Here is a 17,092-nt window from a genome sequence, read left to right as displayed (position 1 = left end):
GGATCTGATGGTACCCACTCTTTAGATCTATCCTGCTAAACATAGCTGCTCCTTCTAATTTGTCCAGAATATCATCAATTCTAGGTATAGGGAACCTATTCTTGATGGTATTCTTGTTCAGTGCACGGTAGTCGATGCACATACGCCATGAGCCATCCTTTTTCTGCACCAACAACACTGTAGAACAGAATGGAGATGAACTGGGCTGAATCAGCCCCTTTTCTAACAGCTCTTGTACTTGGCCCATTATCTCTTTCTGCTGAGCCGCACTAACCCTGTACGGAGGCTTATTTGGTGGGCTACTGCCTGGCACCAAATCTATCGCATGGTCCTCGGGTCTCTCTGGCGGTAATTGAGACGGTAATGAATCGGAAAAAAAGTCACTATACTGTTGTAAAAACATTGACCTTTCTTTATCTAGCACAGATAAATTTGATTCATCACAATCTGACACTTCACGTGCAAAAACCAAGTACGCAGAAAGATGCTTTTTCATTACAGAAGTAATAGCAGAAGCTGATACAGTGGGAATAGACTCCCCTTTAAGCTTTACATCCAGAATGTGAGTCTTTCCCCTGCTCTGTACAATGATCTTTTTGTTGTAGGCATCCATGATTCCCTGTACACGAAATAACCAAGGAATACCTAACAACACATCACATCCGTCTAGTGGCATGATGTAAAATTCTTCAGCATCTACATAGGACTGGATATGTAGGCGCAACTTTCCAATGATGGGTGTCATAGCCTCTGTATGGCTAGGACTTGCCAAACCTGCCTCTGCTGTATACCCCATCTCTCCAGGTCTGATTCCCAACTTTGAAGCCAATTCTGGGGAAATGAAGTTGGCTTTGGCACCTGGATCAAAGAAGATAAGCACTGTTTGATCCCTGACCTTTCCCCATGCTCTGCAAAGCTCACTTGCATCTGAATTTGGCTTGTCGCCCACCATATCTGGCACTAAACCAGCCATGGGCTTCTTTCCTTTCCTGTCTTCCTTGTCTTCAGAATCTGCTGGCCTTTTCTTTGTAGGACAATTGTAAGCAATGTGGCTAGGCTGCTCATAGATGAAGCATTTGTTCTCTGACCTCAAGACCTTCTTTTGCTCTTCCGACTTGCGAGGGAAACGTCTTTTCCATTTCTTCGGTGGTCCCTTTTCTGATTCAGCCGTAGCTTTGTCTTTCCCTGCATTGGCGGGCTCCTGAGTCACTTTCGGAGCCTCCTTGGGAACATACTTCTTCGCTGAATTTTTCTTGGATGATCCTTCCTTGACGCCAGTATTGAATTCACAATCTTCTCCCTTGAGCAAACCATTGCAAGTGTCTGCTACCTCGATGAGCTGCGTCAAAGTAGTGACTTTGGTCTTCGTGCAGTACTTTCTCAATCCTTTGGGTAGGCCACAACAGTATTTTCAATCTGTTTTGTCAATGGCACAAACCTATAGGAAGTTACTGGAAGTAGAGCTTTCCAAAACTTCCAATTGTAGTCATCCAGATTCTTGCAAGTGGCAGCATTGAGCTGGTGCCATTCTGTCATGACATCTGCTTCAAAGTCATCAGATAACCATGCTGTTGCAAAAATCTTCTTGAAGTAAATCCATGTGGACGGAGCTTGCCCTTGAAGCAATAAAGTTGTCCACCATTGTCCTGCATTCCTTGCCAAGAAAGTGGCTGCCTTGCGGACCTTTGAAGCCTCTGTAAAGTTTCCCCCTGCATAGGCCTTGTCAAACTGCTGGAGGAATGATAGAGCCTTCTTCCTGTCATCAAACCCTGCAAAGGTCGTGAAAGTCACACCTTTGCCACCTTTGTACGGAGTTGGCCTCTCCAGCGGCGTTAAATTGTCATATGGGAGTGACTGAAACATGGGAACACTATTAGGGTTCATTTGTGTTCCCTGACTGCAATTAAGTTGACCTGGAAATGCCATATTTGGCTACTGATTTGTAATTCCAGCCATACCAAAATTTGCATGTGGCATCCCAAAATTGGCCCTGAGTGCTTTGAAATCCTGGTATCATGCCCGTGACACCATACATGGGGTTAGGCATCATCGTTTGAGCACCCCCGAACACTGTTCCTGGCGTGTGAAACTGATTTCCAGGTGCATGACCAGCCATGCTCTGGAATACCGATCCACCTCCAAAATAGCCAGGGTGTACTGAAGGTGGTGGGAAGACTTGTTGCATAGCGTGTAGGTTGCTTCCCTGCCCATTAGAACCAGCTATAGGCTGCTGAAAGGTGGCGGGCTGAACTGGTACAGCTTGAAGGACTGGCATCTCAGCCACCTGTTCTTGCACCTTAGGCACAGGTTGTGGAGACTGCATGTTCTCTGTCAAGTGTACAGGTGTTTCCATTGACTCTGCAATATGAATCACCTGTGCTTGAGCCTTAACATGCTTTTGAATATGATCCGGTGACCCAACTTGCTGAGACGGAAGAGGAGGTTGCAGAAAGGCTAAAAACCTCGGGTTCTGCATTACTTGTGTGAACATAGCCACAGCAGTAGCCAACTGGGTCTTGAATATATCATCATCTGTCTGTGGCGGTCTTGAAGACTCACCCACTTCATGTGTCTGTTGACCCTGCGAAGAGGAAACCTCTTCAGTCACATCATCTGGTCTGTCAGCCATGATTGCAATTTCCTGTGTCTGGTCTATGATCCCCTGTGTCTTCAAGCCCAAACTGACCAAGGCTCACTTCTATGGGAAAAAGTGATTTAATTCCGGGGATGGAACCATGAAACCGGCCTGTTAACTTCAAAAAGGACGGTAGACTTTACTTCAAACCTTGATTTAGCTTTCACCCATTATTAGTCGTTTATTCTACCTGTACTTTCAAGACACAACACGGGGGAAAGGGATACAGGCTGCTAGAATGCACCTGTATGAGAAGACCAACACCAGATTTGCCCTTAACTTAGGCGCCCCTTTCGGTATTTCTTTATTGCTTAAAATAAACGTTGTGGTTCCCTAGAAGCTGCCCCGCACAAGCTTGGCTGAATTTCAACTGTTCCGGCCCGATTTCGGCAGCATAACTGTACTAGGACCCTTCACAGTCAGTATTCCCACGCATTGAACGACTTTCCCGACGCATATGGGCACTTTGCAAAACCTGGCGAGAATCTGCAGCACGCTGAATTCTCTGTTTTCAGCCCCGAAAATGCGCCAGATCACCTGTACAGCGGTCCCCTCGCGTCCCCGAACCTCCTAGGGGTATTAGAGACCGTTTAGGGGCAAAACCCTTAACCTGCAAAAATACACAGCAGGCTGTAATTTACTGTTTTGGGCTCTGTTTCGCGTGCCGGTGGCATCCGTAGCAAGTCCTCGAGCTCCCGCACCTGTAGCGGGAAAGCAAGCACTCCATAGCTCTTAACCTATGACAGGAAGTTGAAAATGAGCTCACAACTGAAAATCACGTTTTTGCCTTCTCTATAAGTAGTAAACTGGCCTCAGAGTGCCAAGTGTCACTCATTTGTGCATTTTCCCGCTTTAGACCCTCGGGTCTAAAAATATCTCACCTGCAGCCTCTGTTGACTTGGCCATAGAGTAACAAAATGATCCCCATGTCAAACTGCACGTAATGACGCGAAGACATTTTCAGGTCCCAAAATAGCAGTTCCCTAAATTTTAGGAGATGCTGCCATTGTATCTTTCTTGGTCATCTGACCCCCTTTGTACACTGCAGCCACACCCAGAACTGAAATGTAGCCTCTGTAGCAAAGGAATCCACTTTGGCTAGTCAATGACCCCACTTTGGCTAACCATAGTCTTTGTCCAACCTTAGTGCTCTCTTGCCCTCAAGCCTGGACTCCCTCTGGACAGTTCCACACTAGCTATGCAATGCAGGGCAGCTAGATTTCCCGAGGGGTGTTTCCAAAAAGTGAAAGTAAATAAATAATAAGAAAGAAATCAACAAAAATAATAGATAGTAGTCACACGCTAGTGACAACTTGTGGTTTTCTATGGACACACCTATGCACTCATCAGAGGAGTTCACACAAGAAATGGCCATGCTCATGGCATATGGGATTCCGACATTCCCAGAGAGGACACCACCATCTTGGGTGGACAGACACTTACCACTTGACCTCGACACGTCAGATCACTTGCTTACGAAGGAGCATCTAAATGGAATTGGGGAGAGGATCTTGGATCTCTTCTTGGACAGGTTCATTGCTTGGATCTACAGACTGGAGTGGGACTTCGGTGCTTTGGACTCTCTTGGAGAGTTTACCTGTGAGATGCGGGAGATCATGCATCCCGCGACTACATTCGGAGTCACCCAGAGCTTGGCTTGGATGGTAGTGCAGTTGCTCTTCTATACTTCTGATCATTTGGATTGCTACGTTCAGAGTTGCTTACACTCACCCTCGGTAACCTCACAGCAGATTCATCCCCCGACCTGGGCAAAGGTGCTCTCCCAGCTCATTCACATTAAGAGCCACACGGAGATGCGATTTGGTGTCGTTGGCGCGGATTCTGTTTTGGTTGACCCTGGAGGATTGGAGGTAGGAGATACAGACAACTTCCCTACTTCAACAGGATGATTACGGTGCAGGCAGCTTGGTCTGACCGCACCTCTTCTTAGAGGCCCTTTTACAACGCAGACTGTTGATTTTGGCTTTCCCCTTATCTTGGATTACCCTACCTACTGACAGGACACCATTCGGTGGTGGTCCGTGCAGTCTATCAGGGTGACATTGCCCGGCCTGCCTCACCACGCCCTGAGACTGCTGCAGCTTACGGTAGCTTCTATAGTGCAGACTGTTTAGTTTGGCTTTCCTTGTTTCGGAGGACATTTACGACGTAGATTGCTACATCTGGCCTTCCTGGAGCTTTACACAGCTTAGCCACCTGGCCACACTGGGTTACAGGTTCATGCATTGACAGGCTTCCGGTCATTCTCATGATGGTTCCTGGGCTTCCCCATTTTCTCCAGACGGTTTGACTACAGACATCAGAGATCCTATTGGGCTGGACACCTGCAGGTCTATTGGCACTTCTTTTACGATGAGGAGTTGTTTTCACACTTAGTTTGGGACCTTCACGCAGTATCTTCACCCTGTATTGGCGGAGTACAACAGTTTACTACACTGCTTGTGACGGCACTTTCCCATGGAGATTTCTTGGCAGTCGGGACACCCCAGACTGCTGCTACACTCGCAGAGTTTGCCGGAGTATTTTCCTTCAGTGGACATGGCAGCAGACATCTTCATCATTTGCCTCACATCTTCGGCTTGCGGTTTGTTCAACATCCGGTGCTCAAAGGGGGTGTTAGATTTAACTCTGCTGCTTCACAGGTCTAGGGCATACATGTATGGCTAGTGTGCCTCCGGGCTGGCCACCCTTTGCATATGCATTTAGACTGCACTGTCCGGCCGCACACTTCTGGGCTAGCTGCCCACCTTGTCCGAGCGCCCTCGTATTTCATTTATTTCTTGTTGGGTTGTGGGGATTTTATCTGGCATTGCCCTACCTCCCCTTGGGCACCTATTTATGGGGCCAAGGGGGTACCCACTTCCATCATCTGATTGTATTGGGTCTCTTGCTGTGGTAGTTAGTGGGGGGATGATCGCCCCCTTTCCTACGCATAGCGTTTGTGGTCTACTCTCTCTCTCTCTCTCTCTCTCTCTCTCTCTCACTTTGGCTCGACATGCACGACGCCCGGTCAGACTACTGACCATGGAGGAGATTGATGAGATCCGCCAGCGACCGATGCTGGATTTCTTGTGATCTAGCTAGCCGAGCTAGCTGCTTAGTTCACACCTAGCAGTTTAGGATTCCATTGTATTTTATTTTGTCATTTGTCATCTTGGTACTCTGACTTTGTATCAGATCCATCACATTGTAACTTTCTGGTCTCATAGGTCACTTTGGCCTTTTGAAGACGTTAATATAACATTTCATTTCATTTCATTTCATCTCTCTCTCTCTCTCTCTCTCTCTCTCTCTTCCACACACGCGCACTCTCACATTTTCTTGGCAACAGAAGATGAGCCCTAGCACTTCCCCCACAGCAGATCAGTCTCAGCGTTTTCAGATTTCAGTCCTTTCTATTGCGGTCTCTCAGATGCGATCTGGTACTTCGGCAGCCCATCGAGCCTCTCCTCGGCCATTCCCTTGTCGGCATCGAGTGCTCCCATTGCTGTCCATCATCGGCATCGTCGAGATCTGTGTCCCCTTGGTGGCCATCTGCAATCCCACATTGAGAAGGATCCAAAGATGCATCAAATCAGCCCCAGAGGTGCTTCATCTTGAGGAGTTACTGCAGCGATTTTCACCATTTGAGTCAGTAGAGTGTGCACTTGAGGTATTGCATGTGTGTACATTCCATTTATGCAATCAAAAGCAAACACCACATCGGCAACGGTGTGGGGGGTCTTGAGAGGGTTGGTTGGGACCCCATTGGGTGTCATTCTCCTCTTCTCTCTCCCCCCCTCCCCCTCTACACATCTTGACCGCTCTCTCTCATTCCCTCTCATTAGGGAAAGTAAAAGGAACCATCATTCAAGATAAAAACAATTATTAACGCAAGGAAAGATGCAAAAGATTTGTGGAAGAGTAAAACGTAGATCTCCACCATTTCAATTCCACTGCACATGACACACAGGGTGAGTCTGATGGGAAAGTATGCATTCGCACTTGGCCGGGCGCTCCCCGGATGCTGTTGGACAGGGCTGAAATAGTAAATTTAAGTGCGTTTATGATCGTAGGACCCCATTGTCATTTATGTGCGGCCACTGTTGGCTATTACTATTCTGCCTGGATTATGGAATATTCTTGTCTTCATGCTGTGGTCAAATTTGACGCATTAAGAATACCTGGCTTTTAAGCCAGTAATTCTGATGTGCACAAAACCGAAATAATAGTTGCAATGTTTCATTAACTTATAGAAGGATCCATGCAAACGAAAAACAAAGGGAGTTATTTTGTATTTGAAAGCATACAACTATACTTATTAAAGTCTTATTTATTCTTATGATCATATCCCCATTCTTATAGGTGAAAATTGTGGCTTCCTGTGCAGGCAGTCCGCTTTTCAGGTGGCTTTGGAAGTATTGAACTCGGAGAACAGAACCTATCAATTGGAGGCTGTTTTGGCAGACACATCATGCAGCTGGATGAAAGTTTTGAGTCTCTCTCATGTCTTAGATCAAACAAATTTGATTGGAGTTGTTGGCCCTGCTTGCAGTGGGGCTGCTCTCTCTGCTACTCAGTACTTCGAGCAAGAGACCCCCATTGTTTCATTTGCAGCTACACATGAATCACTTTCCAATAGAAACAACTACCCAAATTTCTTTCGGACTGTGTATGGCTCACAACTGGAGTAGAACTGTCATAACTTGAAATGTTTAGGTCTTGTCATAGTAATTTGCAATGTCTTTTCATCTTGCAGGTATGGTGATAAACATCAAACATTGGCCATGTTAAGTGTGGTAGGTGTGCATGTTTTCCTTGGTCTGCTTGCTTATAAAGGTGCCAAAGTGAATTTCATAATCTTTGTATTGTCAGCTCTCTGTCTGCTGCTTTGCTGTTTCCTATTCTTGTTCTTATCTTAATAGAGAGGCATCCATACTTGGGATCCTAGGCTCCAGCAACATTGGGAACATGGATGCCAAAAGTTATAAAAACGGAGCTGTTAGCTGATGGCATATAGAAGTTTAATTATCTATCTTCTTTAGCTAGTCTGTTGGTCATTGTTACTCGAAATTCAGTATCTTACTGCATGCCGCTTTTATGGAGTTGGTGTGCCATTCATACCCAGACATGCTTTCAGATGGAGAAGCTAGAGATTTGGAATGCAACTATAATTTGTGCCAAGGACTACTACAGCTTAAGTCTGGCTAGTTCTATTCAGGTAGTCCTAAACACTCATTGGCTGCAATCCATACAACTGTGCAATGCTCTTTTTAATTCTCATTTGTGGTATGATGCAGCAACTAGTGATCCAGAGAGTCTTGAGCATGAGAGTATTGGATGTTGGAGATAATTCTTCTGTCAGTGCCAGTCAAATAAAAGAGATACTCAATAGTCTCAATCCAAGCAATGTTGTCATTCTAGCTCTTCCCCCTTCGATTGCCAAAGACTTCTGGACAGTTGCAATGCAGACGGTACCGTAAACACATTAGTCACATGATTTTTTTTTCTACGCATAGAAAATTTTTGTCCCTTGTATTCCTATGGAATGTCATGCCTTCATTTTAAAAGTAAAGTATTTTTGTGTGTGGAAAAGGAGCATCGTAGCTTTCAATTTTTTTCCTCCGTATATTATGGGGATCATCGTCATTGTAAGGTTATTCATTTTCTCAAACTTAGCAGCAAATTTTCTTGTGTAACAGGGTAAAACAGTTTTCCCCTGGTGGTATTTTGGCACAGATGGCGTCACAGCATTGGACCCATCCATTGATGGTACATCTATTAAAAAAGCCATAAACTGTTGTGTACATTGTATCACATTCAATGTTGCTTCTTGTGCTCATAGGTCAGCAGTGACCTAGTCTGACCGCAACTCACCATTGACCAAAGTATGTCATGGTTAAGCTCCTGTCTATTCTCTCCATAGCTGTCTTATACCTGCTTTGACCTTTATAGCATCTCCTTAGGAATCGGCACTACAGTATGATAGGGCTGAGGCCCGATGAAGTGATTATGATTGCTCCAACACATGAAACAAACAAACAGTGGTTAGCTTTGTATTAGTTATTGAATTTTGGTTTTTGGTTTTGAAGAATAAACAATTAGGCCTGATCACAGCATAGAGACTTCGCCATTCAGAAGCACAGAGACATTGGGGGTTTGCAAGTAGTCTACTGTTTAAGCTCATGTGACATGCTATCCATATGATCATAGCGTTACTCGATTGTGGCAATGATATGTTTTCCATGGCTGGATCTGGGCCATTATTGAGAGGCATAGAGCAACTCCTAGGAGGTTCTTCACAGAGGAGGAGATTAATACAATGTTGTAGCAGCCCTTGAGAGAGTTTAGTGACAGCCTACTGGGGAAATTTTGGGTCTATATATTCACTTCTGAGTTTACATATTTTAGCATTTTTACCTTAGTGTTTTGTATTAGACATATGGATCATTTGATTATGATGTAATTTTTTGGTCTTATAGGTTTTTTTAGGCCTTTTGGAGCCGTTTTTAGGCAACAAACATTGCAGAACCCCTATAGCAGTGTTGTGCAAGAGCGTCAAACTTTGAACTAAATAGCCATAACCCAAACAAAGCTTAATTTACAAGTCGGTACCCAAGAGACCATGCAGGGATTTGTGGCTCACATCCAGTGCACTTGGAAACAAAGGATTGCCCTTCACAAATCACTCTTTTATAAAAAACTCCAAAGCGTACATCTTTCAAAATACATGCAAGCCTCCACAACCCTACCAACACATAATTTCCTGCAGGCTGCCATATCATGAATACAACAGAAGATACTCTAATTGAGCACTGCAACATACACTGAAATTCTGCAAAAATGTATCGAAGATGCCCAAATTTGGTACCCCATCTTGGCACAATTAACATATACACTTGTGCCGCGAGGTAACTGCTCAAAGCCTACTCAAAAGATGGAAAGATAAGCATACGTTACCCCCCCCCTTCCCCCCCCCCCCCCCCCCCCTCTCGCTGCGCCATCCCCGCCATTGCGCTCTCCCCCTCCCTCCTCCTCCCCTGCTCGTGCTGCCTTCCCCGCTAGCACTGCTCCACCCTCCTCCCTTCCGCTGGCCTTTTCCGCCCCCCGTATTTCTTGAAATTCTTCCGTTCTTCATCTCCGTCTTCGGGCCTCCTTCGCCATTGTTCCTTCACAGTAGCAAACACGGATGGAGGCTCCTGCTCCGCCTAAGAGGGACTCAGATGAAGCCCCCTCACCCGACCCTGCAGAACCCACCATCGGACTTGCTCTATCACCAATGGAGCAAGCAAGCCTTGCAGCAAAGGTGGAGGCTTGCAGGCCACCTTTGTCATCTACAAGATTGTCAGCAGCTGGCCAGCTGAGGCGAGGTGTGCAACCTCCTCGGTGGGAAAGATCATCGACATACACCTCCTTGGGTGTGGCTACTACGAGATAGAGTTTGAGACTCCCGATACGGCTTCTAAGGTCATTTCGATGAGCCCGTTGGCCATCAGAGCAGTTAGGGCTCATTTTGGACAGTGGCGCCATGGGTTTGACTCAGCTTCTGCAAGGAAGCAGACTTGCCCATTTCGGTTTGCTTCCCTGGCCTGCGGGGAGAGTACTTCCCGCGTCTATCTAGGATCGGTTCGGAGATTGGGACAGCCTTCGAGACTCCGCACACGGCAGCTTCAGTCGCTCGCTGCCAACGCCGCATGCATACCTACAGTACGCGTTTTGGTTCGGGACACCCACTCTCTCCTAAAGGTAGTCCTTCAGGCTTCTACCTAGGGTGAGTTGCGGCTGGCTTCACTAGAGTGGAGTATTCGGGACGTCCGAACCAGTGCTTCATATGCAGATTGACTTTGGCCACTAGTCAAGTTCAGTGTGATGCCACTTGATGCAGCTAGATGGACACATTGTGGTATACTTCTTTGTAGACACTCAAAGTGCTCCTTGTTATGTATTTGTACATGAGGGATTCCTGTATAGAGGATGTAGCCCTACAGACTTCACGCTCTTCTTGGGCATGGGTTGGACAGTCACTTCAGACACGCCTCTCTCAGGGTCGCTTGGATGCCGATTACTCCCCATCCAAGCCGGCCACGACGATTGCAAGGTTGGCTGTTGCAACTACATCGGTCTTCTCTCACTTATCTCATGAGGATAGTCTCATGGAATGTGCAGGGTCTAGGTGGACCCTAGTTTTTGCAGCAGAGGGGTTGATTGCGACGGGAACTTTAGAGATGCCTTGCGGGTTTTAACAATAGATATTCTTGTGCTTTAGGATCGTCATTTTTTGTGAGAGCTGTATTTGGTGTTGTGGAATGACTTTCTGGTCAACTGTCTTTGGGCCTAGCGGCGTTTAGGGAGGTGTATGTATGACTATTGTGGACTCATGGCAGCAGGCCATTGTGGGTAGAGGTATTATTGTGCCAGGTAGGGCCTAGTGGGTCACGACTCACCATGCAACTTCAAGGTAGCCTTCTGGGCTTCTTGAACATTTATGCGCCCAATCATACGAGTGCATGGGCTGAGTTTTGGTCACATATTGTGGAGTTCTTGCCTCACGCAGAGGAATGGGGCGTTGTGGGGGACTTCAACATGTTGGAGTACCCCTCGGATAGGATTGGAGGCAGCCATGCTATTGTTCACGGGGCTGAGCTGGCTGCTTGGGAGCGCTATGTATGACTTTGAGCATTTCGGATGTATGATAGTATGCAGGCTTTGTACGTCCCTCAAATAGCCTCTCTTTCTCTTGATCGGACCGCAGAGTAGGGGGCGTGAATCTATCCAAGATGGATCCTTTTTACGCTAGTAACCACATTTGTGACATGGGAGGATCAGTCTGCATTTTGACAGGACTACTTTTTCCGACCATGCGCTAGTGATTCTTACTGTGTCAGATAGGCAGAGGGGTGGCACACTGGCAGTGTCGTGCTATGCATCCTAGAGAGGATTCTCAGAGAGTAGGTTGTAGCGCTTTGGAGAGAGAATTTGGGGCCACTAGCCTTATGGAGCTTAGTGGTGTCTTCCTCTAGGAGTCTACAACTCATTTGGCTGCGACAAGGGAGGTGGAGAAGAGGCTCCAACGCGGCATTGCCTCCTTACAGTAGATGCAAGAAGGTCACCTAGGTAGCCCTTGGATGGAGAAGCAGATGCTGCAGGCTCGGCAGGAGTTGATCACCATTGAGGAGTAGCGACACGAGTTTGTCTTCCATCGTAAGGCAAGGTGGGTGACAGAGTTACTGGTGAGTTCTTTGAGATTGTGGGTCCTTGCCATGCACACACCTGTGTTTGCCAGCTGAGGAGACCCGATGGGTCAGTTGCTACAGAGCCTAAGGATATGCGTGCAGTTGCTACTGACTTTTACCCCGAGTTGCTCTCAACCGCAGAGCGTCGAGATGCATGCAAATAGCAGGTGTGGGCACTGACGCCTTGTTTGGTCTCCGAGGAGATGCGTCAGAGGCTTGTGTCTCTCTCCAATCCCAAGGGAGGATGGTTTGACTTCTAGTTTCTTCTTGGAGTTTTGGGACTTGCTTGGTCGAGACCTTTGTAGTGCTTACCAACACATTTTGCACACTGTGGAGTCTCTTGCTTGCAAGTTATCTTCCGTTTGTATCCGCTGACATGTGGCATAGATTGGCCATGGGCCTGATGTGTCTTAGAGTAGAAGATGATGTCCCTCCCAATGAAACTATCCTCAAAAGCACCCACATCAACGCGCAGAGATCCATTACAATTCCAAGTAGCAACTTTGAGTCTCGCGCCATCATGCGGAGCACCTCTCCATAAGAATCGCTCGTCCATCTCTATAGAAGCCCAATTTTCCTTTCTCTCAGGCTGTCCTTATCTCAGGCATAACTTCTTGCATATGAGCAAGCTGTGAGAGTGTGAGGTCATTCCCAAGGAATATCCCAGTCTTCTGTAGTGTAGGACGCTTCTTCAAGAAATCCTTCTTTGCTTCCATGGAGGGGAAGTGAAGGATCAATGCTCTCTCCTTTGAAGTTTGCCCATTTCCTTCTCTCTTCTTCCCCACTCTCCATGCCTTTGTGTGAGTGGCCTCAATACCCATCATAATTAGAAGTTCTTTGACTTCCCCCTCCACAGTCTTTTAGACCGGTCACTCGTACATGTGAAGCTCTAGCCTTCCTCCTTTGCTCTTCCTCTAGAGTCATGTTGATGATTGTGGGAGTGGGGATGGCTGTTGGTTCTTTGCCTTTGGATTTCTTGGAAACTTCTGTCCATTTCTCAGCCTCATCTACCTTCTATGTTTTCGTGATTACATCTACCCACGATGACGTCTTTGCCTCATGTTGCTTCTCTTCTTGTTTGATCTTCCACACTTGTTCTTTGATGACTTTCAGTTCATCTATCATCGAAGGCTGAATTTCTCCTTCTTCAAGTCTACTCCCCACTCTAGTTTCCGCAAGCTCTTGCTTGAAGGCTGAGACTTCCTCCCGGAGCGCTTGGACTTCCCCCTGAAAGTCTTCTTTCTCCTTTTTCCATTGCTTGCCCTCGTTGAAGACCATTTGGATGAGGTTGGCCTTCTCTCTCCACCCTCCGTTTTCCACTCTTTCATCTCTTTTTCCACGTGTGTTATCCTCTTGTTCGTGACCATTGAATGTTGCCTTCGTTACCATCGAAAGAGACTTGCACAGGGATGAGCCAGTGTGACGCAAAAACGCGTTTCATAGGTATGAAACCTCGAAACCCCGAAACGGACGAAACGTTTCGGCGAAACTCACAAAACGGGAAACTGCCCGAAAAAAAAAAGTCAATTTTTTGAAAAAATTTAGTGATTTTTTAAAAATTTCAGTAGTTTAAAAAGATTTTTTTGTACTCTCTTTGCACTATTGCCTCTCTTTTATGCACATTGTACATACATATACATACGTACATATATGTATATATGTACACACGTATATGTATGTATGTATGTCTATTATACACGTGTGCTTATACATATGCATATGTATGTGTATAAACACTAATAAGAGTACATAATAAAGCCAGTTTACTAGTCCGTATGTACACACACACACATGAATCTTTAATCTATCCATCCATCCATACATAGATACATACTTACATACATACATCCATACATGCATGCATGCATATATAAATAAATATATATTTTTATATCTTTATTTAAATGTATTTCTACGAAACCTGTTTCATAATTTTTGTGCCCTGAAAAGAAACGTTTCAAAACCTCGAAACCCCGAAACGGGCGAAACCACGAAACGTTTCATGTCACACTGGGATGAGCTGATCTTGGTCTCCATTGTTGAAAACAATGGTTCAATAGCTTATTTTCACACAGAGAGAGAGAGAGAGAGAGAGAGAGAGAGAGAGAGAGAGAGAGAGAGAGAGAGATGAAATGATATATTAACGTCTTCAAAAGGCCAAAGTGACCCATGAGACAAGAGTTTACAAATGGTCAATTTGATACAATGTCTGTGTAAAAGACTGAAAACTGAAACTAAACTGAGCTAAAGTGAAATGAAATGGAATGAAATGAAAGGCTGAAATGCTATTGCTTGCTGCTGCTATCGCGCCCCCCTTTCGCCTGCACCTGTTACCCTTTCCCACCCTCGCGTTGCCCATGCTGCGCGCTGCCCATGCTGCGCGCTTGACTAGCCAGTGCAATGTGCTCAGCCGCTTCCCCTCGCCACCTGTACTCGCCATTGCCGCCTCCTCCCCATTCGTTCGCTGCCCACAGCCCCCGCACACACTGTCCCCCCCCCCCCCCCTCGTTGCCTCATAGCCCGTAGTCGAGAACCCTTCCTCCCCCCTCCCCCGGCTTTGCTCGAAGGACTCGCCCTGCTGCTCAATCGTGGTTTAGTGTGCCATCTCCAGCAAGGCTTGGCCTCGCCTTCATCCCTATCGCTCTTTTGTAGCAGCAGACACAGATGGAGGCTCGTGCTCCACCCCTGAGAGACCCTTCAGAAGGACCCTCGCCCAACCTTGCAGAGCCCACCATCCGACTTGCTCTCTCGCCGACAGAGCAAGCGAGCATAGCCGCAAAGGTGGAGCGCCTCCAAGTGACCTTCGTCATTTGCAAGATCATCGGCACCCGACCTAGCAGAGGAGAGGTGCGTGATCTCCTTCAGGCTCGCCTTCTAGCCGAGTTGGGCAAGATTCTGGATGTTTAGTTTTCTCGGACGTGGCTACTACTAGATAGAGTTTGAGACTCCCGAGATGGCGTCCATTTCAATGAGCCTCCTCGTAATCCGAGCAGTTCGAGCACACTTTCGATAGTAGCACCACGGGTTCGACCTAGCTACCGACGTTCTTGTCGAGGAGGCAGACCTGCCCATTTCAATCCGCTTCCCCGGCCTGCGAGAGTACCTTCGCTCCTTTCCAAGATACGCTCAGTGATTGGGATTGTCTTGGAGACACCTCTCACGTCAGCCTCTGTAGCTACCAAGGCGGTCGGCATCCCCACAGTACGTGTTCTGGTTCGGACACCCACACTCTCCTGAAGGTCATCCTACTGCCTTGGGTGAGTGGTGGTTGGTTACGTCAAAGCGTGGAGTATTCAAGCCTCCCGAATCAGTGTTTTATTTGTCGTCAGACAAGCCATCTTGCAAAGGCCTGTCCACGGAGGAGACCCCGACCTACACCGTAGGCTCAGCTCCAGCCGTCAAGGGTTGGCCAGCAGCAGCAAACAGAGTCACATGGTATACAAGCAGAGCCACTCTCCGAGCCTGGGGCTCAAGCGGAGGAGGGCTGGCAGCAGGCTTGTGGTCGACGTCGACAGAGGCCACCATGCCATCCTGGCACTCAGAGTGGTCTCCAAGCTCCAATGCAGCAGCAGTGGGTTCCCACAAGGAACCGTTTCGACCCTCTTCAGCAAGACGAGGTCCCTGCTCTACCCTCCACCTCAGCCTCACCTCCGAAAGCCCCTCCTCTCCCCGATTTCCCCTCCGCCCCTCCCCCCCCGCCTCCTCCCTCCGCCTCTCCACCTCGCCCTCCTCCCCCTGCCGCTCCCCGCCCTCCCTCTCCCTCGAGCCCCCCTGCTTCCACATCTCCTCTCGCCCCTTCTTCGCAGCCATCCCAGGGAGTAGGACCATCCTCGGCTGCTAGAAGATCTCTTGGCAGCGCTTTTGCCACGAGTCACTTGGTGAGAGAGGGACAGCCTTTCTTGCGATGTCAAGAAGTTGGCGGTCTTGCCAGGAAGGCACCGGGCCTCTTGCTGTGAGAGTTTGTGAGGAAGCTCAAGGGTTATGAGAAGGAGCTAAGATGTAGATAACATAGCTTCTAGAGCTAAAGAAGAAATGTAGCCAAAGAAGCCGCTCACTTTCCCTTACAAACACACACGTGATGGAGAGAACTCATGAAAGATAGTCAAAACAAAACAAAAATGAAAACATCGAGATTACGATCATATCGTATCATGGGTAGGATAAAAGGGTTAATGGATGAGTTAATGATATTTAATCTTTGTTGTCAAAATAAGCTAGGGATTGCTCTTTGGAACTGTAGCTTTGTGCTTACTATAATGTATATGTTTTTGTCTAGCGATTGGGATTAGTTGTGAGTACAAATCTTCTTGATTCATAATAAAATAACCACATTCACATCAAAAGAGAAGTTATAGTCAATAATAGGTAGTATGATGGGAACTGGTGAGAGAAGTATTTCGTTGAGCCTTTCAGGTTCAAATAGAAACACTATGCGTTGCTGAAAGTGAATCTTTCGACTAATCGAAATGTTGACCCTAATAGATTGCACATAATGGAAATGAAAGAAATTGCCTCTGTGGATTATGGTTATTCATCAATGATATACTTAGTATGTTCAAAGATAAAGGTGTGAAAGAAGTGAAAGGAGAAGAAGAAGAGAGTTTCTCTCCCAAGCCCTCTTGTTGTCCTTAGGCAATAAGGATACTGCGGGGAGAGAAGTACCTGTAGCAAGGAGATTCTAGAGTTTGTGGAAGAGAATGAGAATGTCACAAGGCGGGCACCACGTGCCAATAAAAAAGAACAGACTGAACAGACTTTTAGCACTTCAATAACAACTGAACTGAGAGAGAGAGAGAGAGAGACGACACGCGACACGGAGTGGCGGAATTCCACCCAAGAGAGTACTGGCCCCAAACCTTGGCGCCCCTTTCGGTATTTCTTTATATTGCATCATCAAAGTACAAGCCGGTACTCCAGACTCTGCACCTCCCCAGGAAGCATGCCAGAGAATGAGCCCTAGCCTCAAATTTAAAGGCCCTTGGCCTAAAAAGCAGTTTACATGAAAAGCTTTCAAACTCAAAAGCTTCTGGTCCAAAAAGCAGTCTACATAAAAACTTTCAAACTCAAAAGCTTCTGGTCCAAAAAGCAATGCCAAAAGCTGCCAGCGTAAATCACGGAAATCCGTACAGCCTGCCACGTAATCAGCCAGCGCAAAACGCAGAAATCTGTCCTTAGGGTTAGGGTTAGGGTTTCTGCAGTTTTAGGGTTTCTGGCAGCAGAATTA

The 17,092-nt window shown here is 46.9% G+C and overlaps 1 protein-coding gene across 2 annotated transcripts in view; it reads left to right on the top strand.

Annotated features, from left to right (window-relative positions):
- Positions 1 to 17,092, top strand: part of LOC147417836 (uncharacterized) — a 140,834-nt gene that overhangs the window by 17,177 nt on the left and 106,565 nt on the right. For both annotated transcript variants that reach the window (XM_086507186.1, XM_086507185.1), the window contains exons 2-6: positions 7,026 to 7,307; positions 7,395 to 7,434; positions 7,776 to 7,856; positions 7,936 to 8,109; positions 8,338 to 8,407. In XM_086507186.1, the coding sequence (XP_086363312.1) occupies positions 7,120 to 7,307; positions 7,395 to 7,434; positions 7,776 to 7,856; positions 7,936 to 8,109; positions 8,338 to 8,407 (553 nt within the window). In that variant the 5' untranslated portion in view covers positions 7,026 to 7,119. The remainder of the gene's footprint in view (positions 1 to 7,025; positions 7,308 to 7,394; positions 7,435 to 7,775; positions 7,857 to 7,935; positions 8,110 to 8,337; positions 8,408 to 17,092) is intronic.

This window comes from Adiantum capillus-veneris, chromosome 30, assembly GCF_014529385.1.
Source record: "Adiantum capillus-veneris isolate H3 chromosome 30, ASM1452938v2, whole genome shotgun sequence".
Taxonomy (NCBI): Eukaryota; Viridiplantae; Streptophyta; class Polypodiopsida; order Polypodiales; family Pteridaceae; genus Adiantum; species Adiantum capillus-veneris.
Note: the sequence above shows the minus strand (reverse complement) of the source record. Positions and strands in the feature narration are given on the sequence as shown.